The sequence below is a fragment of the Myotis myotis genome, unplaced genomic scaffold (assembly GCF_014108235.1).
Source record: "Myotis myotis isolate mMyoMyo1 unplaced genomic scaffold, mMyoMyo1.p scaffold_m19_p_5, whole genome shotgun sequence".
Classification (NCBI taxonomy): Eukaryota; Metazoa; Chordata; class Mammalia; order Chiroptera; family Vespertilionidae; genus Myotis; species Myotis myotis.
Window position 1 is genome coordinate 77,471,210 of NW_023416357.1, and position 25,103 is coordinate 77,496,312.

A 25,103-nucleotide genomic window follows, 5' to 3' on the forward strand; every position below is an offset into this window, starting at 1 on the left:
AACCGGTTTGGCTCAGTGGATAGAGCGTCGGCCTGCGGACTGAAGGGTCCCAGGTCCGATTCCGGTCGGGGGCATATGCCTTGGTTGCGGGCACATCCCCAGTGGGAGATGTGCAGGAGGCAGCTGATCGATGTTTCTCTCTCATCGATGTTTCTAACTTTCTATCTCTCTCCCTTCCTCTCTGTAAAAGTCAATAAAAAAAAAAATAGTTCATAGAAGAATTTCATTATTGATAAAATTGCAATGATATGATTTTAAGAGGAAAAGGCAGTTTTGTTTTTAAATGAACCCACTCTTATACTGGCCAAACCTGACTAAATATAAATAAGAGTACACAACTACATTTTTAATACTTTACATAAAATGGCAAAAAACATTTTGGTTTTAGATGACATATCTGTCCAGTTATGGTCAGAAGTGAATTTTCCATAAGATATTAAAAACTGTTTCATAATAAGCTTAATTAACTCAATTGACGGTAACTGAAAAACTAACAAAGGCAGTACTCAAATATTACAAATCAACTCACTGACTACATGCAAAGCATGTTGAGATCCTTATATACATTTTGGGAGTTTATATCTTTCTTTTGTTTTTCTTAAATGAAGCTTTCCTTGGCTCAGATAATTATTCTCTCCTACCCAGAAAAATGAGCTCTAATTTTAAACAGGTATTATTAAGTTCCACTGAAACAGGCTTATGCAGATGTATTTGTTAAAACATCCCTTTATTGACTGTGCACAGTTATTAACAATTCACATTTCACTTTATCTACTGAGAGGAAGAGCATTTATTCCTCCATTAAAAAGTTAAGCCCTCGGGGCAGCAGCAGGGATATAGAGCCTTCTTCCTATAAATGGCCCTGTCCAATGAATGTGAAATGTTTCCATATTAATACAAATAACAAAAGAGAAAAAGAAATAAAACAAATGGATTTCTCCCACCCTCCCTGCCAACACACTCCTCTTATTTCATAAAATGCCAAAGGTAAACAGTTTTCAAATTGGTACTTCCATCAATCAGAAGAGAAATGTCAACATTTATTTGGTACCACTAAGTTCAGACCTTATTAGGGCTGTGTGACAGGTGACAAAAGGAATACAAGGCCGTGGTCATTTCCTTGGGAAGATGCCTTCTGGACAGCGAGGATGGAAAATCACGAGGGCTTTCATCAGCCTCCAGTACCTTGCTGCTCAAGTTTCTGGAGCTGTTTTTCAAGTTTTGAGATGTTTACTCGATGCATCATCAGAAACTCGCCATTCAAATGAAAGACGGGGATGTCAAATTTATACCTCTCATACCAAACAGAGTTTTCTGGAAGTGTGATGTCCACCTCCTGTAAAATAAACTGAAACAGAGACAGACTAAAGCTCTATATTTTTGAGAACATGGAATGATGCAATAACTTTAGTGACAAACTGATCCTGAGACTGGTTCTAACACTCAGAGGCTTTTGTTATTGTGGTTTGTTTGTGTGAGGTCCAAAGTAATCTAATGTCCCTGATTTCTACCACTTGGTTGATTTCATTATATTCCATAACTCCAGATTTTGCTACTTTTCTGTTATACCTGTCACATTCATCGTCCAGGCACTACTCCATTCCCAATGAAATAAAATATGTCCTCACAGGGAAACTTCCTGAGAATCAGGAAAGACATGTTTTGGTTTTAAAAAATGTCATGCTTTACTACAGGTGAACCATGGAAATGACAAAATAAGAGAAAAGGAATAGGGACAAAAGTTTTGAAAAAGCATGAATACAGCACCTGATATTTAACTTTGACTCACATTAAGAGTAAGGAAACAGCCCTAACCGGTTTGGCTCAGTGGATGGAGCATCGGCCTGCGGACTGAAGGGTCCCGGGTTCGATTCCGGTCAAGGGCATGTACCTTGGTTGCGGGCATATCCCCAGTAGGGGGTGTGCAGGAGGCAGCTGATAGATGTTTCTCTCTCATCGATGTTTCTAACTTTCTATCCCTCTCCCTTCCTCTCTGTAAAAAATCAATAAAATATATTTTAAAGAAAGAGTAAGGAAACAAGTACTGCTCAGAGAAACACCTAGTGGTAATGATTTTATGGAAATTAGCACAAACATCTATCTCTCTGAAAATCAGAAAGAAAATGTAAATGAAAAGTCATTTACGCTCTTTTCCTAAAGAAAGGATCCAGATACCTTATATCCATCCCGTATACATAAAGCCACACTGTACTACATTACCCTGTTTTTATAAGGCTCCAGCACTTCCTTAGCTTCATCACAAAGGGGACATGGATCCTACAGGAAGGAAAAATAAAGCCATGAGACCCAAGAATGGCAGCAACCTGACAAAAACCACAGAAGCAGATTATACGTATTTTAACAGGTTGTTTTCTACACGTTCATTTCCAAAATAAAACACTGTCATAGAATCTAATAAATAGCTAATATTTCATAGTAAATGGGCTTTCAGCATTTTCCAGATGTTTTATTTTGATTTGTCTCCATAAATCAATCTACCTACCTAATAAATTTAGATGTTTACATTTGTTACACATACATGTGTATATACACATAATATATATTTACATAACAAATGTATCTATTTATTAGATATGTATTACAGGTAGATATATAGATACATATGTACATATACACATACACAATACATTTAGATGCTTACATTTTTTTGTCACTGGCTTCATCTAATTGATAGCTGGGAAAATTATTTTTCACTGATCTATACTCCAAGGAGCACCTTCCTGGCCTGGCTGACATCACCAGAGTGGCTAAAAGTCTATCTTGAATGGGGGACACTGAGCTTTGCCAGCCTGTTTCTCCTAATCCACAGGAATAAACCCACTACAATAGAGTTAGATAATGAGTGTCCCATCTTTAAAAAGGGAAAAATATTTCAGATGATGAATGTACCAACTCTTTAATGTCTTGTCTCTTCCCCATTATAAGTGTCAGCAATAGGTTTTCCAGATAATTCTCCACCTGAGAAGCAAGCACATTTTAGTGCCTGTTGTTGTTTGTGCTCTAACCACATAGTAGAGGAGTCTGTTGAGAATGCTATGGATTGTTGGCAGATTTTAAAGGCTTCTCAGGACTAGATTTCATGAATAGGAACTAGCTATAGGTTCTCTTGCAATGAGCTAAGAATATACTCAACATTCCTGGTGCTTATATAAAACTAGATGCCCGGTGCACGAAATTCATGCACAGGTAGGGTCCCTAGGCCTGGCCAGTGATCAGGGCCAATCTGTGGGGTGACTGGTGGGGCAATCGGGGGCCCCTATTGGCACCTGCCTTGGCTGGCCTGGCATCACCCACCCGCTGGTCTCGCACTCCACTGCTGGTCGCCTCCCTCTGCAGGGTGACTGGTGGGGTGATCGGGGGGCCCACTGGCACCTGCCTTGGCTGGCCTGGGGTCTGTGGGCTGGGGGCAGCTCCTGTGTTAAGCGTCTGCCCCCTGGTGGTCAGTACGTGTCATAGCGACTGGTTGTTCCACCGGTTGTTCCATTGTTTGGCCAATTTGCATATTAGGCTTTTATTATATAGGACTGGAGGCCCGGTGCATGAATTCATGCACGAATTCATGCATGGGTGGGGTTTGGCTGGCCAATTGGGGCCAATCAGGCCAGACTGGCCTGGGGGAGGGGCTGCGGGCAGTTGGTGGGCCGGCCCCACCCCATGGTCGAACTCCTGGTCAAGGGGATAATTTGCATATTAGCCTTTTATTATATAGGATCTGCTTTTTAACATGACAGGAAGAGATAAGCTCTTATATAAAAGAAAGGCCCTTCCCCCAGCTTAACTCACAGCTTTTTTTTAACCAAGATTTAATGTACATTTATTCTTAACACATGAAACATATAAAGATTTCATACTGAATAAATTATATTCATTAAGCAAAAAAGGAGGAATTTACATCAAGTTTTAGCTAGACTGTTTGACATACAAATATACAAATTTTTATCACTGAAAAAATTTCAATTGTGGTTCTTCACCAGGAACTTCAACTGAATGTAGAACTTTTCACACTTCCATTAGAAAGAAAACAAAAACCCAGAAAAAAACAACAACCTATAAGTTGATTGGCTGCTGAGACAGCAGCAAGGACTTTTTACAAAAACCTGTATAATTCCACCAAGAGGCGTGATATCTGGCAAGAGATTAAATAGCTGGGTCTCACTTTGTGTAGGCCATCACTTGTTAACTCATCATACTATAAAGGGGAAGCTGGGAGGGTGACCAAACTGTGGGGATCCGAGGGTATGTGCAATGAGTACAACATCATATATATGCACACATGTCCAAGGGTATGTGCAATGTATGATTACACGCACACACAAACACAAACACACACACACATGCAGCAGCACAGTTGCTGCAGCTAAAGGTTAAAACCAGTTCTAAGAGGTGCTCTCAGGGTTGGTTATTCATACAATGAAGGAGAGAAAGAGGTCAGGGTGTTGTAGGTTCACGCATGATACTCTGGGGAAAAGCTGCCCCCCTTTTTTTCTCCTTTACATTTAAGTAAAAACATTTTAAAAAGCTTGCTGCTGACCCATGATTTTTCTCATGTCCATATGAGACATTGTTATTATAGTATGTTTACAGTATCAGGTGCACAGTTCAGTACACAAGAGGGTTTACACTCTTCTGCACAGGCCTAACCAGTGAATAGGGTCTGTCCACACCTGTGAGCTTCTCAGTTCCTGCAAGACTGTGAATGTACAACAATAAATCACACACACTTCGGCAGTCACATATTTTGTCCTTCAAGGTGTGTTTTTTTCTCCTTGTTTTTTTTACAACCATTAAAGTTATGAAATGTGGTAGCCTATTATGCAAGGACTATGAAAGTTATTTTTATCTTATATTTCCCCAAACTCACTGTAAATGACAGTAACTTTAGTTAAAATAAAAAAGTCTTCTTTGTAGGCAGAGCTTTGTCTTTTGAAATAGGGTGCAGTCCTGAGACTCACAGCTTATTTCAAAATAAGGACCCACAGCATCAAAAGTCAGTTTTCCTTCAGAAGGATCTTTCTGGCCCTAATTTCCTGGTTCAGAGAATTAGGCTCATGCTGTTACTATGAGCATCATCAATAAACAGATTACGAATAGTCTGTGATGTGTTGAGATAATCATGTTGACATTTTTCTGAGAAAGTTTCAAAAAGTCAATAGAAGTTCTTAAAGGAAAAACAAGAACAAGCTAAGTAGCAGAAATACCATATTACTAACATTTTGCTTTTATAATAAAACACTTCAATAGAGCCTAGATCAGGGTTTTTCTTGTTTTGTTTTTAAGAGCTAGTATCCATAGAAGTTTGTGCAAATTATCGTGTGTGTGTGTGTGTGTGTGTGTGTGTGTGTGTGTGTGTGTTTATGAGAAAAGGTCCATCAAATTTTGAAGAAGTCTATAAACTGAAAAAGGGTAAGACTCAGTGGTCTGGACCATTCAAACATCCTTGTCTAGGATTTTCTATGGCACCAATAGAGCACTTATTTACTCTAGCCCTGAAATGTAACAAACATTTGTTGGGTTGGTTGTCCACCACTCATACCTCTTGCAGCAAGAATGCTGTAATTTTGCCTCACAGGAACTGCTCTCAGCCTGTGGTGGACTCCATTCCTGAGAAACAAGGCAATCAGCAAGCACATCCTATCCCTTTGGCTAAAATGGAATGGCTCAGGGATTGGGCAGATCAGAGCCAATAGATAGCTATGAGGCTTTTGCTGGAGTTTCTGATACCCAAGCTGTGAGATCTGGGGCTTGGCATCACTGCAGTCATTCATGAGAAGAGGCAGAGTCAAGACAGGTTTAACCCAGAGGATGTGAACTGAAGAGATTGGCAACTGCTTAGTTTCAGAATGAAGCTACCCCTGAAACCAGATCAAGCCATAAAATCCCTTTTTGTTTAAGCCACTCTGGGACGTACTTTTTATTATTTATAACTGAAAGAGAGCTAATACTGTGCTTTTTCTTTGGATTGTGAACTCCTGAAGGTGAGAGTGATATTATATGCCTAATGACACATATAAAGAGTTCAGTACAAAATTTAAGCTGAATGGAAGATTAGTGTGTGTTTTTGCAAATGTTTTCAGCTAACTTGGCTGTTGCTCAAACTGAAAAATAGTGCAGAATTGTTAGGCTGAATGAGCACCATTTGCTTTAGGGATTATTTTATTTTTGTGGTTAATTCTCACATGCATTTCTCATATATAGACACAGATGATGAAATAGTTTTGTTCCATAATTTCCAACAGTGTGGTATATACTCATGGATATGAAAAGTAGTTTAGAGTAACTATTCTCAATGAGATATTAATTTTTAAAAGTTTTTTAAAGCTTTCCTGTTAGATAACCATCAGATATTTTTAAATTGTTAAAATGCCCGAATTATGAAAAATCTATTAAACACAATGCTTTTTTTTTGTTTGAATTGCAGTATTATTCACTAAAGTTAATTCTATTACCCTGCACTTTATTTCTTTTTTTGATTATAAATCACACAAAGTAATGTTAACTAGCAAAAGAAAATCAGCAATGCTTATATTATAAATATCGGGGGGGAAAGCTTTTAAAAATTTAAACTACTTTTATACTTTAAGATTAGTGTGTGTGTATTTTAAACTACTTTTATACTTTAAAAGTAGTGTCAGGGCCAAAACCGGTTTGGCTCAGTGGATAGAGCGTCGGCCTGCAGACTGAAAGGTCCCAGGTTTGATTCCGGTCAGGGGCACGTGCCTGGGTTGTGGGCACATCCCCAGTGGGAGATGTGCAGGAGGCGGCTGATCGATGTTTCTCTCCCATCGATGTTTCTAACTCTCTATCTCTCTCTCCCTTCCTCTCTGTAAAAAATCAATAAAATATATTTTAAAAAAAAATAAAAATAAAAAATAAAAGTAGTGTCAGGGATAAGAAAACACAGTCAATCCCCATTATTTGTGGATTCTGTGTGTGTGAGTTCACTTATTCACTGAAACTTATTTGTAACCCCAAGATCAAAAACTCATGGACCTTTTGTAGTCATTCACAGACATGCATGTGTACAGAACAGAGCACATTTTGAGTTACATTCCAGCTGAGATTGAACAAGATGATGCTCTGCCTCCTTGTTTCAGCTCATATGTGTAAACAAGCGTCCTTCTTGTGATCTGTTTAGTGCCATTTATTTTTTTATTTTTTGTGCTTCCTGTTAATAGTGTTGAGGTGCTAATGCTTCTAAGCACAAGAAGGCTTTGATGTGCCTTATGGAGAAAATATTGTGTTAGATAAGCTTTGTTCAGGCATGAGTTATAGTGCTGTTGGCTATGAGTTCAACATTAATGAATCAACAACATGTATTAAACAAGGTGTCTTTAAACAGAACAAGGTTATGCACTGACTGATTGACAAAAATGTTAATGGAAGCTCATAGGAATCTAACCCTGTATTTTCCCTAGGAGCAAAGGTCCAGCATTTGCTAATTCAGTGTTTTTGGCGACTTTATAGAACATAACTATCACAAATAATAAGAACTAAGTTTCCAAGTGATACATTTATAAACATCATATTATAATCTGATAGCTTTTTCTTTCAATGTAGGGTTCTCAGATGACTACTAAATATATTAATTTAACCTCTAATTGTGAGACAATGAGGTATCTGGGGAGGAATAGAGTTACTACTGCTGATACTGAAACTGAAAAACTGAGGAACAGGTCCGAAGAATGTTTATTCCTTTACTTTCAACGTCTTTCTTTCTTATTTTCTTCACCCAATGATCTAAATACTTTATGTTTTTAAAGCAGTAATTTTATTTTTCACTCTACCTTTGTGAATAAGGTCAGCACAGGCAGAATAGTCTTAGAGGCAGAGAGATTTCTCAGGAAGAGTCTAAAGGAGTACTTGGCAAATTGTATGCTATTTCCTTGAAACCAGAGCATCTTGCTTCTGCCAAAAGAAAAACAAACCAATAAACATAGGTGCTCTACACTTTGCTCTTTATAATATGAACAGTAAGCTGCAAGCCTGTGATGGAATTTGAAGATTTCAGAATTGCTTTTTGAAGTCCAGGAGTGTCAGATGTATGGCAAATCTGTACCATGCCTGCACACTCACTGTATTCCAAACAAAACCAAATTTAGAATGGGGGAAGAAATCCATACTTATGGATTAGCTGTGTAGCTAATCACTTAGTTTCTGTAAGCAAACTGCATGGGTTCATTTGAATACAAAATTAAATTTTACCTGCAGATTTTGCCCCATCCTGATGATCCCCTAAAATGTGGACTTTGCTGAGATGAATTTTATTCTCTGAGATAGCTTATCTTATTAGCAAGCATTCACCAACACCCAGCCATAAGTAAGCAGCACAAGTCCCCAGCTGAAGGTCATGAGATCTATGCCCCTCTGCGGGGATGGGAAACACAGTTGTACAGAGGAACTATAGGGGAGAATTAGATCGAGTTAACTTGTCAGAAACAAAAATTTACTCTCAACTTCTCAAGAAGTACTTTAAAAGAAAATTGCCATCATTTTTGAAAACATACAAATATGCTAGTGTTTCTACTGGAAATATTCCAGGAAGAGCAGTTTGATAATAGCTTCATGTCAAACACTAGGCTGTGAAGCTCCCTCATGCTGCTACTTTGTTTGACATAAGACACCCTACTTATTCCTAGTTACCCTCCATATTTGTCCTTAAACTACAAAGAGGATCATTTCACTTTGAACTGTTGAGTTTATCATTTACCAATATCCCCAAGATGAATTCATTCTTGGAATATTCATAACTTTGCTTTACTCCTATCTCTTCAACTTCATCTATCACCTTCCCCTCCTTTATCTTGGCAAGTTGCAGACATAAAGATTCTCTTTCTGTTCCTTGAATGACCAAAGATAATTCCTTCATCAGAATCTCTGCACTTGCTGTCCCTTTATATGAAAAGCCCTGAAGTAGCTTCTCCTTACTTGGTCTGGGCTCATGCCCAGAGATAGATGCCTTAGAGATAGATGCCTTAGTGACTTTCTTACAATTATTATTGGTCAGCCCACTACCCTCTTTCTTCAATACTTGCTATAGTTTTTTTTATACTTTACTATCTAAAATTTTTTCTTTACCTATATGACCCTTATACATAATGTGAGTTCTATAAGAGCAGGTACTGGTCACCCAGTATCCCCAAGCATCTACAATTAACCTGGCACATAGTAGGTGTTCATATATTTCTTTGAATGTTAAAAGTATTGAAGTGAGTCTTTCTCCCCCTCTTTAGTCTCACCTCTAACCCTGATCAGACATTCAGTGTGCACAGAGTCACTCTTTGGGCAGATGTCATATCATAACTAAAGGTTAGTGCTCCACAGTGTCCATAAAATTGTGGGTGAGGGTGCTGCGGCTGATTCCAGCCCCTTTACCACCACCTCAAATCTCTCCCTGCACTGCTCCACAACAAAACTGTATTAATTACATGCTAATCCCTACTGGTTACCAGGCTTCTCAGTATAAGATTAGCCTTAAACTCATTTCAGACAGAATGATAAGAGACTTTAAAGAAAAACACCAATCCATATCAAACTAGAATAAAGACCACAGGACAAAAAGATTTGATCCTAATCTGTGAAAACAACAACCTTTCCTTCACTCTTAAACCCTTAGTCTTCTACTTCTCCCTAAATCTCCCTGCTTACTAAATAATCATTATGCATAAACAAAGAATGTGATGAGAATTTTGCAAGGATCTGCTACCCAGCATTACTCTAAGGTGGAAAATATATCTAAATAATTTCATGATATGCTGTGCCACTCGCAACAAATGTAAAGCCCTGATATACACACTTTCCATAAATTCAGCAGAATCAACAACTCTAAAAGGTGAATGTAATTGGAGACAACAGCTGCTAAACATGGCTTTGTCTACCCAGGATATAAATAAGGGGGAAAGTTGAATGTTAGCCATGTTTATACTAGGTGGAAATGTCTGCATCATTGAGAAGGCCCAATGCCATCAGTATCACATCTTTGTAGGGTATGGAGTTAAGGAAGCTGTACTATATGGAGGATAAAGGAAATTAACAGTTTTGTTGGAATAAAGGCAGAAAGACAGCCCTTGGAAATAAGAAGAATCAGGCCATCTACGACTGTGATGTGAGACTACAACTAGGACATTGAATTGCCTGACATGTTTTTGGTGGAGGGATTTAAGATTTATTGATGTCTGGCTGGTAAGGAAAGGAAAATGTATTGCTTTTACCTAGCTGAGTTGAGACTAAGGTGTTAAAGCTTGAAAAAACAATTCACATTCACAATGGAAATCTGCTTCAGTATTTCCAACATGACAAAACACAGCATGTGGTCTTGGTTGTGCCCAAGACAAATAAAGCCTGTCATAGTAAACAGAGTTGCTATTCATTCCAGATTTGCTGGAATATTTGTTCAGCCAACCCAGAGTGCTAAGTAAAGTCTTCAGTGATGCTACAACTAGTCTGTTTAAAATGAGTTCTCTTTTGTACTGCTAATCTTCATTTCTACTTTCTGTATGTATTTAATCACTTAAACATTGCATATTTATTTACTGAGCAATACTTTAGCGTTATGTAATTTTTACTATCTGCATATTTTCCAAATGTCCTAAGGCACATGCATTTTACCATATTGTTAAATTAACTTATTCCTTTATATGATAAAATTATATTAGAGCTTGATATAAAGAAAAAGTTCCATATACCTCTCCTAGGCAGAACTAAGACATTCAGGCTAAAATTCTGAACACTGGAGTCCACTTAGTTCTAGAAATAAAAGGTAAGATGAAAAAATTATACACTCCAACTGAAACTCTATAATATTCTCCTTAGAATATTTTTATTAACTTTGTAAACCTAACACCATTGCTGTCAAAGTCACATTCACATAGTCATGCCTTCTTGAAGTAAAATCTTAATACGAGCTACTCTGTCAATGTGACATTTTCATTAGTTCTATTATTTTTTAACAGTATCTCAGCACTATAAAAATATTCTGAAAGGCAGTCTTTGGCTGTTAGCTCATGACTGTGAGAGGACAACACCTTTTTGATTATGTCATTGAATTTAGTCATGAAGTATGTGTCCTTACTACACAGAGACATAACTTTATCCTTTGTATTTTGTTACATGCCTCTGTGATACGAGCAAAAAGAGCTGTGTTCATAATATCAAAGAATCACAATTGGGTCACCTTTGTCACATAAAAAAAAAAGCAGGAGGCATAAGACTGGATTTAGAATGTGCCTAAAACAAATTGCACAGCCGAACAATAAAGATGGTGACTCCTGCTGTTTCAAGTCCACTGCTGCTCAGGGGCACATCACCCTGAAAGAGAAAGGGAATGCTGGCTTTTAACAAAACTGAGGCTGACTTCAGTGGTCTTTATAGCAGAATCAAGTACAACATGGGGGGAGGATTGATTGGACCAATTCAGCCCTCCTTGAAGTAAGATGAAGATAACTTAACTCTATAGCATTTTCCCTGTGAAGCACTGAAGGCATACCATTAAAGCAACTGATTAGAGTACAGAAAAAAGCCAGGGTCATTTGAGCTCTATTAAGGATTATTCATTTCTTGCATGAGATGCTGACCAGACGATGGCTGCACATCACTTATATGGGACTCTTGGAGTCTTCAAACACTGTGTGTGTCTGATTAGAAGGGAAATAACATTGTTCTCGCTTGAGTAGAGAAACTGACCTTCACTGACCAGAATTTTTATTCATACAAAGAATCCTTTGGCACACCAAATCTCCAAGCTCACATAATCCCTCATCAGCAAGCCGCAGTGTTAGTTCATGTGCAAAATCAAAAAGTCTATCTAAGCCCAAGTACCACCTTGGTTATTAGCAGGTAATGTTGGAGCTTCTTCACAAGAGTATAATGTAAATTTAATGCTGTACTGACATTAACCAAACACTATTACCGTAGCTCTCACTGAACCTGTTCCATAAAGAGAGGCTCAGGGCTTCCATTTAGCCATTTGTGCCATGTGAGATGTTAAGTGCCCATTTCACATTCATTACCATCTAAGTATAACATTCCTATTTTATCCAGATGGCTAGAAACACACACGCACAGGCACACATGCGCGCGCGCGTGTGCACACACACACACACACACACCCCTATTGGGAACAAAACCTATTACAGGCAGTCCTCGGGTTACGTCAGACTCAACATGTCGTTTCGTGGTTACATCGCAATCTCCCATTTACAGTATTTATTAAAAAAAAAATGTTCTGTCATTTCAACGTATGTACATATGTGCTTTGTGTTTTTTTATTATTTATCACAAGGAAAGGTCAGAAATTGTTATCTTTCTTTAAAATTTTTTTTTACTGTTTCACTTTATTACTGCTGTGTATGTGCTCCATGTGAGTGACGTAGGTGCTTGTATAGGGGGTTCTGACTTATGGTGAAAATCGAGTTACGTTGTGCTGTAGGAACGGATCTCCAATGTAACCCGAGGACTGCCTGTATTTTAGACTAGAGGCCTGGTGCACAAAATTTGTGCATGGGTAGGGTCCCTAAGCCTGGCCGGCGATCAGGGCTGATCTGCGGGGTGACCGGCGGGGCGATTGGGGGGGCCCCCCTGCTGGCATCTGCCTTGGCTGGTGGCCTGGTAACACCTGCTCACTGGCCCTGCCCCCCGCTGACTGGTTGTTCCGCAGGTCGTTCTGCTGTTCGGTCAATTTGCATATTAGGGTTTTATATAGATAGATCACTGAAAGTCTATGTAATGATGTGGGGTTGCGCTTAGGGACTCTGGGCCACTGGGTTCTACCTAATCCAGGGAAACAGGGACAAATGCTCCTATGTGCATTTTGGTCAGTCAGCTATGTCCAAACATCCCTCTCCTCAAACAAGTGGCTGCCTAGCCTGGGATCTTGGTTACAAGTTTGGAGCCAAGAGTGACAAGGAGAGGCAGCATGCAAAGCTGAAAACTGAGCAGATACTTTGAGATGTCAATTCCAAGGGACTAAGCAGGGCTAGAATGAGTCTACAGAATAGAAACAGGGGGTGGGGGTGGAAGGCCTAACCTGGAGAGGGGCCCTCACCTCAGCCTCAGGAGTCAGGGTACCTGGTCAAAGGAACTGCCTAGGAAGTGGAGCCAACTCAGGCAAGATGTTGCAACAAAGACCCTGAGCTAACCACCCACTTGTGGGCCCATTTGGCATGGGAATGCAGCTTTTTTTTCGGGAGCGGAGGGAGGAGCGGGCTTTTCTGTGATGTGAGGGATGGGGGATGTGGAGCTCTCTTCTCTCTCTGAGGTTCTTGAGCGAGGAGGGAGGGGCGACCCTTCTTTCCCTGGGGCCTCTTTTCACTGACGGAGGGTGGATCGGAGGACTTTCTTCTTTCTTCGTTTCTTTTTTCTCTGGAGTTCCTCTTTTCCTTCCTTCCTTCCTTCTTTTCCTTCTCCTTCTTCCTTCCTTCCTTTCTTTCTTTCTTTCTTCCCTTCTCTTCCTCCCTTCTTTCCTTCCTTCCTTCCTTCCTTCCTTTCTTTCTTTCTTTCTTCCCTTCTCTTCCTCCCTTCTTTCCTTCCTTCCTTCCTTTATTTTTCTTTCTTTCTTTCTTTTTCTTAATTGAGGTATATTTAACATATAACATTGTATTAGTTTCAGCTGTCCAACATAATGATTTGACATTGCAAAATGATCACCCAGCCCTGGGGAACGAGAAGCAGCCTTTCACCCCACACGTCCACAATACTCCCTGCAGCTTCTACTTCCAGATTTCAGTGCCAGTAGGTTCACCACACAGCGGGCCAGAGAAGCCAGTAGGGAACCAGTCCGAGAAAGGAATGAGTGGTCACAGACAAGTCTAGAGACAAAAATCCCTTTGCATTTCCCTTCCAATTATTACCATGACTGTGGGATTTTTCAAGTGTCTATTCCTCAGTTTGTACTCATCCGGTGCTACGTTAATTTACATTCAACACACCGCTCTGTGAAAAAGTTCTTTAACTGTTTGAAGTGTGGGCCTTGCCTATCTGGTAAGATTATAGTTTAACTGATGGTATAAAGCATTTAGTATATGCACTGTGCCCCCATATCCCACACCCTTCAAATTCTCAGTAAAATTAAGCCATACATTTTTTTTCTTCATCCTGTTTGGTGTTTAGCTCATTTCTTTCCCTCCAAATAAAACTCTCACATGAAGGAACCAACTCCACATACTAGTTACAAACAACAAGAATCATGGAGAGATGTACTTCATTGGATTCAGTAGAAAAAAGTTAAACTCTTTTTTAAATTAAAAAAAATTTAATTAAATTTATCGGGGTGACAGGGAGTTAAATCTTAACTGAAATAATGTAAATATAGGAGATTACAACAGGGACATCTAATGGGCTACTGTAAATGTTATGAGAAAGGAAGAGAAGAGCACCATGGGCTGAATTGGAGGTGCTTCCACTAGAGGAGGATCCTAAATCATGGAGGATTTGGATGTAAAAAAAGGGGGAAGCACCCAAAGTTGGGGTTAGACACAAAGGCGCTGAGTAGGAATGCTGAGGTCTGTTTGATGGGAGCCACTGAAGCGTTTTGAACAAGAATGTGATGTGATAAAATCAGTTTTGGGAGACTGATCTGGCAGCAGCATGCAGGACAGATTGCAGAGAAAAGGAGAATGGAGGTGGGAAAGAGTTAGGGGCCAATTATGGCAATTTAGGTGTGGGATGAGAGTCATTCATTTATTCATTCAAGTTATCTGATGTTTCCCATGTATTAGATGCTATTATAGATGCTGGGTTCCGTGGTGAACAAGAAAGCAAAGTATCTTCAACAATAAATAATTAAAAAAGAAAACAAAGTATCTGCCCTCATGGGGTCCATGTTCTAGTGACAGTAAAGAGTCTCTTTAATGCCAGATAGCATCAGATAGTGATAAATAGAGAGGGGGGGAGGGAGTAAAACAGGGTGATGTGCTATTGATAAGGCAGGTCCTTTAATAAGGTACTCTGAGGTGTCATTTTTTGCTGAGACTAAAGGAAGAGGAACATTTGAAGGAGGAGCATTTAGGGTAGTACAAAAGCTCCAAGGTGAGCACTACCTTGGCTTATTAAAAAAAAAAATGATTGAGTGGCTGAAGCACAATAAACAAGGGGAAGAGTGGCAGGAGACAGGGTTCAAAAACAGTCTCTGGGGATTATATCACTTAAGGCCTTGTGGGCTCTATTAGGGAACACGGTTTTATTAAGTACAATTAGATTTAGAGGAGGGAAGTAACATGATCTCAGATACATTTTTAAAAGATCCCTTTAGCAGCTGTATGAAGAATAAATTGTTGGGGAATAAGAGTGGAAGTAGGGACTCAGTTAGGGGGCTAGTGCAGTAGCCTGGGTGAGGAGGGTGTGGATGAGGGCAGAAATAGGGCCAACGAGCCTTGACAATGATTTGGATATGAGGAATGAAAAGATGATGGTAAGGACACTGCCAGTTTTTGGCCTTGAGCCTATGGTGGGGGCTGTGCCATTTACTAAAATGAGGACAACTGAGGCAGGAAGAGGTTGAGAAATGTATGGAACCCAGACCTCAATGAGGGACAAGTAGAGAGTGGCATATGCAGGTTTTGTAGTTAGGAGAGAAGCCAGAGCTAAAGATAAAATTGAAGACTCCATCAGTTTAGGATTTGTATTTACATGTAGGAAACTAGATGAGATCATTGAAATAATAATATAGAAAAAGACAGGACAGATCTCTGAGGAAATCCAACATTTAGAAGTTGGGTAGAGAGGAGCCAGCAAAGTAGGCAGAATAAAAAGTTGGTGAGGTAGGATGCAAACCAGGAAAGTGTCATCACAGAAACCAAGGGGGGAAAGTGTTTCCAGAATGAGGGCCCATTGTCAAAAAGAGTGATGAGTGCTCAGACTAGAAAAGGGATAGTGAAAGAATCTGCCACAAGTCAGATATGTCTGCTGCTGCTGCAAACGAATGAAATCTTCCAACCAATGCCTACCCCTACAATGAAATACCTGTCTGGTTCTTGCCTAATATAACTTATTAACTAAAAATAGATATTTTTGGTGAGGATGTAGGCTGTGCGTTGGGGGAAAGAGTAAAGGCAAAAGGTGATTGAGTGTCTTAAAAAGAGACAATAAAAGTAAAAACATTTGTATAAATTTAAAGCAGAAGAGAGAAATAAGGCTTAATATTTTATTACTAAGTAATACTACAAGGAAGGTATTGTTATTAATACTAGTATTAATGATGATGATGGATCTATTGAATGAAATGTGCTTTCAACTGGCCTCAAATGGAAGATTTAAATCACAAGTATAGCAGTCTCAGAAATAGGGAATTACAAAACTGAAAAATATTTCAAACACATAGTTGAAGATTTAGGATTGTGGACATCACTGAAATACAAATTTCTAAGACAGGCTATCACTAATTAAAGAACCAACATATTTATCTTCTATTAAGGATGTCACTAGGTGATGATTTCATAGAGGTAAACCCCAAAAGACAGGCAACTGCCACTAAGTAGTTCGGAGATGCTAGGCAATTATTCATCTCTTTAAGTCTCAGTTTTATCTGTACTGTAAAATGGAAAGGCTATGCCTCATTCTGTTCTCTTATTTAACTGAGACCTGGAGAAACTGTGCCCATAGGCTTTGGGAACCAAATGTCCTCCTGATCAGGGAAGGGAAAAGCACAAGCAGAAGAAATGCCATGGCAATAATCCAAAACTTCAAAAGGCCCAGAACAAATAATTTGAAGCAGTTTAAAAATGCCAGGCCTTTAAAAAAAAACAAAATTTATGTACAGATCTAAGCAAAAGTACAAAGGCACTTGCTCATCACAAACTCGCTTTTATGCTCCTCAATCATAACTGGAAGCCTTGGCCTCAGAAAGGACAGAGTAGGGAAATGGAGGGCTGACATTAGAGTGACCAGGTACTCATCCTGAAGCTGTTTGAGCATCTGTGATGGAAAAGCACCTTTAAAAGGGAAGAATAATGTATTATTCTTTCCTATTATTAGACACAATTATAAGTGATTTTTAAAATGTTTTAATTTTGCCTGGCTGGTGTGGCTCAGTGGTTGAGTGTTGACCTATGAATCAGGAGATCACTGGTTCAATTCCTTGTCAGGGCACATGCCTGGGTTGTGGGCTTGATCCCCAGTGTGGGTTGTGCAGGAGGCGGCTGGTCAATAGTTCTCTCTCATCATTGATGTTTCTCTCTCTCTCTCTCTCCCTCCCTCTCCCTTCCTCTCTGAAATCAATAAAGATTTTTTAAAAGTTTTAATTTTATGTATTACAATTGCTTTTGGATTAGGCATCAAAGTAACTTTTCCTGAAGTCAGAGGTGTTGGCATCAGCCCTTCATTAATTATATTTATTTTTTAAGTGATATTTAATGGCAGACCATCATCATCTTGTCATTCTCCTCCCTATCCAGAAGCAGTGCTGTGTTTGCCTAGGCCTAGAGCAAGCTGACAAATACTGAGTGGAAGGGGAAGGAATCTTTAGTGTAGGCAAAAGTTTGTTTTAGAATCTTTGGACCTTAGTAGTCACACTTTCCAGATCATTGCTTCAGAGGGGTCTACTCAGTAATGGGGTTAGTGCAAATTACAATGTCAGGGAAGGGTTTCCAGAAAAACATTCAGCTGAGAAAAATACAGATACCAATTAAGAACAGTAATGTACTGTTACTATATACTCTCTCTTGCCCCCAGAGGTCTAAAGGGGATCCTGGACTAATTCCTGTTAACACACAGGGCTTGCACATATTACACCCTTCCCCTTATCTTCAACCCCAAAGACACTGACTCAGCATCTGGCCTGGAGCCAGAGAGGCATATCCTGAATTCAGTGTGCAACAATGTTCAGTACAATTATGACATAATGGCTGCAAAGCTGTGTCTGAAAGCCAAGAAAACCTGAATAATGTGGTTGGGCTATATCATACATGAGGGCTTAATAGAGTTTAAAAACCAATTTGAAAATTTCTTCATTCCATAAAGATAGCATTAAGATGAGGGTAAAATCATTCTAGTTCAAGGGATGAGAACAAAGAGCATAAGGAATTATGCAGACTGCTTCCCACATTATCCTTCTTAACCAAAATGACCCATTCCCTTTGAAGATATTTCTGCCACTGAATACTGCCCAGAAAGAAGGCAATTTCCTGAAAACATCTTAGTCTTATTTGTACCCAGCTAGTAATGCCAGTTTCTTTGCTGTTTAAAAAGCACACAATCCTATTTCCAAAAACAACTGTTTGTCATTCAGAATCTGTCCACTCAGGCAATGTCTTCCATTCATCACTGACACTCCATTTCCAATTCATCTTGCCCAAGAGGCAAAGTTATTCTCATGACCACACAAGACCTGAAAGATGCTCCATTTATTTTTAGCCATTTTGTAGCAAATGACTTTGGAACATTTTAATTACTAACTCTAACATTTTCTTGTACGTGTGATACCAACAATACGTAGGCCTGTGAAGTACAGTGGTCAATTCGAATGTTGGAAACCAAGCATTCTTGAGGTCAGGCCCTAGCAACCCTCAGTTACATGAATTCTAATCCTCTGAATCCTATTCTGTTACTTAACAGCTAACACTGATAAAATATTTTGGAACTAGGAAGTGACTTTGCTTAATGGATAAAGAAGCTAATGTTTAATCAAAGCCTTCCATACTGCATTTGTTTGTTCATTTCTCTATATTTTCTCCTTGAACAATGACCTATTTTTATATATAATGAGACCAACAAACAATTTTCAGAATTAAAAGGGATCTCTAAGTTCACTCCCCTTTCTTTAAAAAAAATTTCAAAAAGCTTTATATATTAATCCTCAGAGTATACCAATAACAGATACCACATTTGTTTAAGCCTAATTTAAGGAAGGAGAGAATGAGGAAAATCTCAGCTTTGGATGGCAGAATTTTTTTACTGTAAGAATGAGGTTCTGATCTCTAAGCCTAAAAACATTCAGATTAGCTTTATTTTTGAATCTGGAGAAACAAAGCTAAATTTTGGATTTTTTTTTTTTCAGTCTTATGTCCTAAGCTGCTTACTGAATTTCTATTAAATAACAGTATCCTTTCTCTTGGTTGACTGGAAGAACTACATGTTTTTAAAAAATCAAATAATTCAACCTCATGTTTTTCCTCCTGACATTTCCCCATTATTTCATGATTAATATGAAAAGAATAGGAACAATGAGAGGGAGTTCATTTATTTCCAGTAACATTCTGATTTCTGCTGCAATTTTACTGGCAAAAAAGAAGCAACAAATACCACATGCCTGCCCAATTACAACACAAAAAAGTTGATTTTGAACTCCTCCAGAATGTTAGTGAAGTAGAAAAGATGATTGTGGCTTTCCTTCAGTGTTATTTGGGCAACCCAGACTTAAAATAGCCACCATATATAGGTCTTCTATCCTTAAGGCAGGACCAAACTAAGATATGAGTGCCCTAGGTAAGCTAATAATTTGATATATCTTCAAATGGATACTATTCAAATATTCATTCACTCAACAAGTGTTTGGGTGAGGATTTGAGCATGGCAGGGGTGGAGGGAGGGTGGAGACAGGGCTGGTGAAGCCTTTCAGCTTGCATATTCCATTCTAAACAACAACGGCCCTGCAACTGACAGGCCAGATCTCCCTGGAAGGCAGTTTGGTGACCATATGTATGGATTCTCAAATATGCCTTTCCCCATTCCAGGCTGGTTATTAAAGTATTAATGACTGCAGCATTTATAACTGCATCTAGTAACCCCTTAAAGTTATTGTTTGATATTCTTTTCTCTACCTTGCTGCATTCCCAATGATGTTTTCACACTGTCTTTTTATTTCGGTAGCATATAGTGAGTGTCTGCAATTGCCAGGCACTGTGCCACGTACTAGAAATATAAAAGCGATTAGGATACTTTCCATGCCCTTAAGGAATTCACACCTTGGGCAGAGAAAAGTTTTACAAACAAATAACACAATACCGCAGTGATGAAGCCTACAGCAGCCAAAATGGTTGCTACTATGTATTACTGGTGAAATGCTCTGAAATCCTTGGAGATGGATACTTCCTTAAAATAGAAGGTATTCTGAGTTTTGCCTCTATCTCTGGAAACCTTATTTTGGGTAGGAACTGAAATAAAAAGAGAATAAGTAATGTTTTTATACCTCCAGTTTCCCTGTGGCTATAACTGGGATAGGGAGTTAGAGATATGGGATAATACCTATGAGAAACTTAGCCAAAACCTTTTATTTTGCATATTCTTCCGTAAATGATTTTGTCCCTCAAACATGTTAACTAGGGGAAGAACGAAGTAAGCTCACTAGTCCCTGCTATCTGTATAGCGACACATCTCAGGATCCAGATGGTTTCTCCCCTTCAAAATAATTGCAAACAATATTAAAACTGCATGCAGGGACTGTTCCAGCTGGCTTTTGGCTTCCTCTGATGTACACTCCTTGAATTAAGCAGTGGCAAGATTAGATTTAAAATAAGGAACATAAAAAACCTTACTACCTGTACCAGAGCACCATCATGCTAACATGTGGAACCTGGAGCCCTAGCAATAGAGTATAAGCCAGCTAAAGTATGCACACATTATGAAATAAAAACTTTAATAATAAAAAATAACTTATTTTCTGAAGACATATCTCCACATTGCCTCTGGGTGCTTAAGAGTACAATAGAGTCAGGCATCTGGAATAAAGTAGAAATACAGTCCAATAAATTCCTAAGCTGGAAAATCCTCATTTCTATTACCTTACCTGCCATCAGTCCATCTAAATAAAACCACATAGCCACATTTTCCTCTGGTGAAGGAGACAAAAAATATTGATCCTTCCTTGGCAGGAGGCTACTACTGACCACAGGAAGCATGAAGAAAGAAATCTGAGAGTCTACCTGTCTAAAGTACCTACCCCACCAATCTTAATTTTCACGACAGAACCAATTTTAATTTTCATGACAGGTTCCAGGCAATTCCTTACTCCAATATTGCTATAATCATTCACTATTTCCAGGGTATACCTCTTTCCCCAAATGTTTTAAATCTCAATGTATACAGCTTCAAATATTGGTAGAGAGCATCATATACATGTTCATAAGCTATTCCTCAGATAATTACTAAGTGAGAAGAATGTGGCTCTAAGAGCCACCTCAACTTGCAGTGTCATGCACACTGGAGACATGGCTCTAGTGGCTGTGTAGTTATAGAAGCCCTGCTTACGTTAGTAAATGTGCTAAAAGGGTTGGGGAATGACAGATCCCAGACACTATGGCTACCCCAAAGAAGCTGAAAATCTTGGGCCATACTGTGAATTTTTTAAAAAGTGCTCTAAAATATGAAGTATTATATAGAACTTTCTATTAAGAAACAAAATTAACAAAGATAAATTTTATAAAAGAAAGAAACAAGAATAAAGATCACCCAGGCCAAAAACTCCTTGTTAGTTTTTGTTAAAGATAGACTTAGAAACAGGCATTTGCCTTTTCACGTTAGTAACAATGTAGATGGAACTTTTCTACTTCTGATTAAAAAATTGCATGAGCTGGTATCTGTCGGGGGTAACCGACAAGGCTATCTGCTGAGAACTGTACAGTCTCCGATTTATCATCTCACTGCCCAGCACCCAGCGGGCTGCGTTTGCCCAATAAAGCGGAGAGGAGGTCCAGAGAGTATTGGGTTCCCAATGTTCCCAATTGCATCTTTCAACCTTTTCACCCCCAATAAAGGTCGGCATGGTTGCTCAAACATATTTATTTTAATCAAGAGTCATCTCAGCAGCCTGCCCGTGGAGATTATACTGCCATTTCATAGACGTTAATTAAACCGAGGACGGGTCCTCTGTGAATCACTGTAAATAGCACGAAGTTGAAATGTTTCCTGCTTCCTCTTAAAAAGCTGCCTTTTCTCGCCCGTTATTTTGTTCACTTCCCAGAGCGCCAACCCGCGAGAAGACACACACATACACACACGTTTACAATCCCTGCACCCCCTCTGGTGGTTCATGGATTTATGGCTCCCGGTTTAATTAAAGTCTCTCCTAAGACACTGGAAATTGGCCGCGTGCGGCACAGCCAGGGGGCTCCTTTGCGCCCCGCTCCCGCCCGCGTCAGGCTCAGTGCAGGGGCCTGCGAGGCTGGGGGGGAGGAGGGGGGGGGTCACCGAAACCCACCTGAGCCGCCGCTTCCGCCTGAGCCGCCGCTTCCGCCCTGCGCTCCGCACTTCCGCCCGCCAGAGAGACCCAGCGCCAACCGGGCGCTCCCGCTCCGCACTTCCGCCCGCCCGCCGTCCCTCAGGCCGGTGTGTGGATCTCAGATCTGAGCAGATCGCCCCTTTGAAGGGTGGCCGCGCCTGCCTTCCATTATACTTGAAAAGAGAAAAAAAAACACACCAAGCCAAGCCGAACTGTTAAAAAATGGGGGTGGGGGTGGGGAGGGGGGACACGGAAAATGACCCAGAGTGTTTGGGGACTACTTAATAACAAAAGTCAGTAGCCAACTTTTTGAGAATGTGCAGTCCATTCCATTTTATCCCCTTTCCTGCATTTGTTCATTCGTTTGCTGGCTCATTCCTTCACTCATTCATTCAGTGGTTACTGTCCTCCTCTGGGTCTGGAGTGAGCTAGGTTATGAAGGAAACTGGCAGCTGTACCCTCAGCAAACTCTCCACAATGGACACACACAAGGCCAAAAGGCGTATGAAAAAGTGCTCGAAGTCACTGATCATCCCAGAGATGCAAATCAAAACGACAAGGAGGTACCACCTCACATCTGTCAGAATGGCTACCATCAACAAATCCACAAAGGACAAGTGCTGGCGAGGATGTGGAGAAAAGGGAACCCTGGTGCACTGGTGGTGGGAATGCAGACTGGTGCAGCTTCTGTGGAAAACAGTTTGGAGTTTCCTCAAAAAATCAAAAATGAGACTACCATTTGACCCAGTGATCCCACTTCCACAAATATATCTCAAGAAATCAGAAACACCCATCAGAAAGAATATATGCACCCCTATGTTCATAGCAGCGCAATTTACCATAGCTAAGATTTAGAAACAGCCTAAGTGCCCGTCAGCAGATGAGTGGATTAAAAAATGGTGGCACATCTATACAATGGAATACTATGCTGCTGTAAAAAGGAAGGAACTCCTACCATTTGCAACAGCATGGATGGACCTGGAGAGCATTATGCTAAGCAAAATAAGCCAGTCAGAGAAAGATAAGTATCACATGATCTCACTCATATATGGGATATAATGATCAACATAAACTGATGAACAAAAATAGACCCAGAGACATAGAAACATCCAACAGACTGTCAAACCTCGGGGGGAAGGCAGAGGAGGGTGGACGGGGGTGGAGATCAAACAATGAACTCATATGCTTATATGCATAACCCATAGACACAGACAGTGGGGTGGTAAAGGCTTGGGGGAGAGGGCAATGGGGGGGCGGGTGGAAAAGGGGACATATGTAATACTTTCAACAACAAAGATTTATTTTTTAAAAAAGCATTTAAAAATCTATAGGCAAATCAGACCTTAGGAAATGATCCTTAAAATAGGTTGTGTTCAGTGAATCTAGTACTTTGAAAGTAAGGAATGTAGACCTATGAAAAAATCTGAATGTGATGTACTTAAAGAGCAGCCTTTGGCTAGGGATGTATTGTACCTGGTTAGGCAGGGACAGAGCTCTCCAGGCCTAGGGAAGGCTAGAACTGAAGAGAGTCTGGCCTGGGCAATGCACAGAAGACTAACTAGTATGGCAGCAGCATGGGAGTGGAAAGGAAGTGGAAATAGGCTAAAGAGACTGGGCAGGAGTCAGGTGTTACAGGGCCTTTTGGGTTTTTGCTAAAGGTAGCTGGAGGGATTTTTGTTTTACTCTGTTTATGTTTGTATGTGGGAAGGGGGTTGAACTGATTGCATTTCTGTTAGAGGCAAAAATAGAATATTAGGGACTAGCTATAGTTATAGGAAACATTAATCATGCTCTGTTTACCATGATTGCCTTGGTCTAGTTAAAGAAAGGACATTCTAACCCTGCTGGAAGTTGCACCCACCTGGGACCTGGGAATCAACCTTGGACCTGGAAGTCAGCCTTGGAATTTGGTCCATTCTCAATTAAGAACTGCCTATTATCATGGAAAGATTAACAACCTTGTTTTCCAAACACTAGAGCCCGCCCCAGCCTGCATTGCCTACTTTTCCATGCCGGTAATTCCTATTTCCCCATGTAGTCTTTGTCCTACCCAATATAAGCAGCTGACTGATGGGCGGTTGCAGAGCAGATTTTTTGTGGATGACCTGCTCCTCTCCCTTACTGCCAGCAGTACTGGAATTAACACTCATATATGATTCAACCCTGTCTCTGCTTAATTGGCTCAAATAGTGACAGGCACACTGACCCATTGGTTGTCCAGTTACGTCTCCACTCTGAAGGATCCTCAACTTTGAGAAGGCAATGGGGTAGGTGAGAGCAGAGTACAAGCAGGGAAGGCAGGAGGTGGCTAAGTAGCCAGGGTGTAGGTGTGGTGGCTTGAATGGTAGTACTATAAATAGTGAGAAAATGATGAATAATAAGAGTAATATTCAAAGTTAACATTTATTGATTGCTCAGCAACAGCTTTACATTCATTAACTTGCTAATCTGGAGAACAATTCTATTAAGTATTCTTAGTGCCATTTTACAGATGAAGAAATGGAGGCTTAATAACTTGCCCTGTTCTCAGAGCGAGGAATTGCCAGAGTTGGGATTCCATTTCATGCTGTCTGATGCCAGTATCCATGAGTTTACCACTATACACTCAATATGTTTTCAGTGATGAAAAAAAAAAAAAGACACAAAACAAACCAAGGTCAGAAGTGAATCCCCTAAACAAACCACATTGTTTATGTGACATTGTTAGAGGACACATCTAGAAAGTAGAGTTTTCAAATTCTTACTTTATCACTTTGGCATTTGCTGAAAGCAAAAGAGGGGATTTTGTGACCACCAACAGACTACCTGTGGCTATTTTTCAGTTGATACACTCTGATAAGAACTAATCTTTCAGGGGTGGAAAAAGTCAATCAACTAAGTACACTCCACCTACAGATGCTGATAGAATATTTGTAAAGAAGTTATCTTGGGTCTAGTT

The 25,103-nt window shown here is 39.8% G+C and overlaps 1 protein-coding gene across 1 annotated transcript; it reads right to left on the reverse strand.

The window, feature by feature from the left end:
* Positions 1-708: 708 nt before the first annotated feature.
* Positions 709-22,222, reverse strand: CUNH5orf63 (chromosome unknown C5orf63 homolog). Its single transcript, XM_036310853.1, has 4 exons — positions 22,145-22,222; positions 7,806-7,926; positions 2,221-2,277; positions 709-1,348 (listed from the first exon to the last, which is right to left on the reverse strand). The coding sequence occupies exons 2-4, from the start codon at positions 7,917-7,919 to the stop codon at positions 1,172-1,174; spliced, it is 348 nt and encodes a 115-aa protein (XP_036166746.1). The 5' UTR covers positions 7,920-7,926; positions 22,145-22,222; the 3' UTR covers positions 709-1,171.
* Positions 22,223-25,103: the final 2,881 nt, after the last annotated feature.

Bases quoted from the DNA above. Each gene is read 5' to 3' on its own strand.
- CUNH5orf63 (XM_036310853.1), bottom strand. From the start codon at position 7,919: ATGCTCTGGTTTCAAGGAAATAGCATACAATTTGCCAAGTACTCCTTT. The intron at 2,278-7,805 runs GTAGAGTGAAAA...TCCTTCCTGTAG, and splicing joins TGCTGACCTTATTCACAAAG to GATCCATGTCCCCTTTGTGA. The intron at 1,349-2,220 runs GTAATGTAGTAC...TCTCTGTTTCAG, and splicing joins TGGAGCCTTATAAAAACAGG to TTTATTTTACAGGAGGTGGA.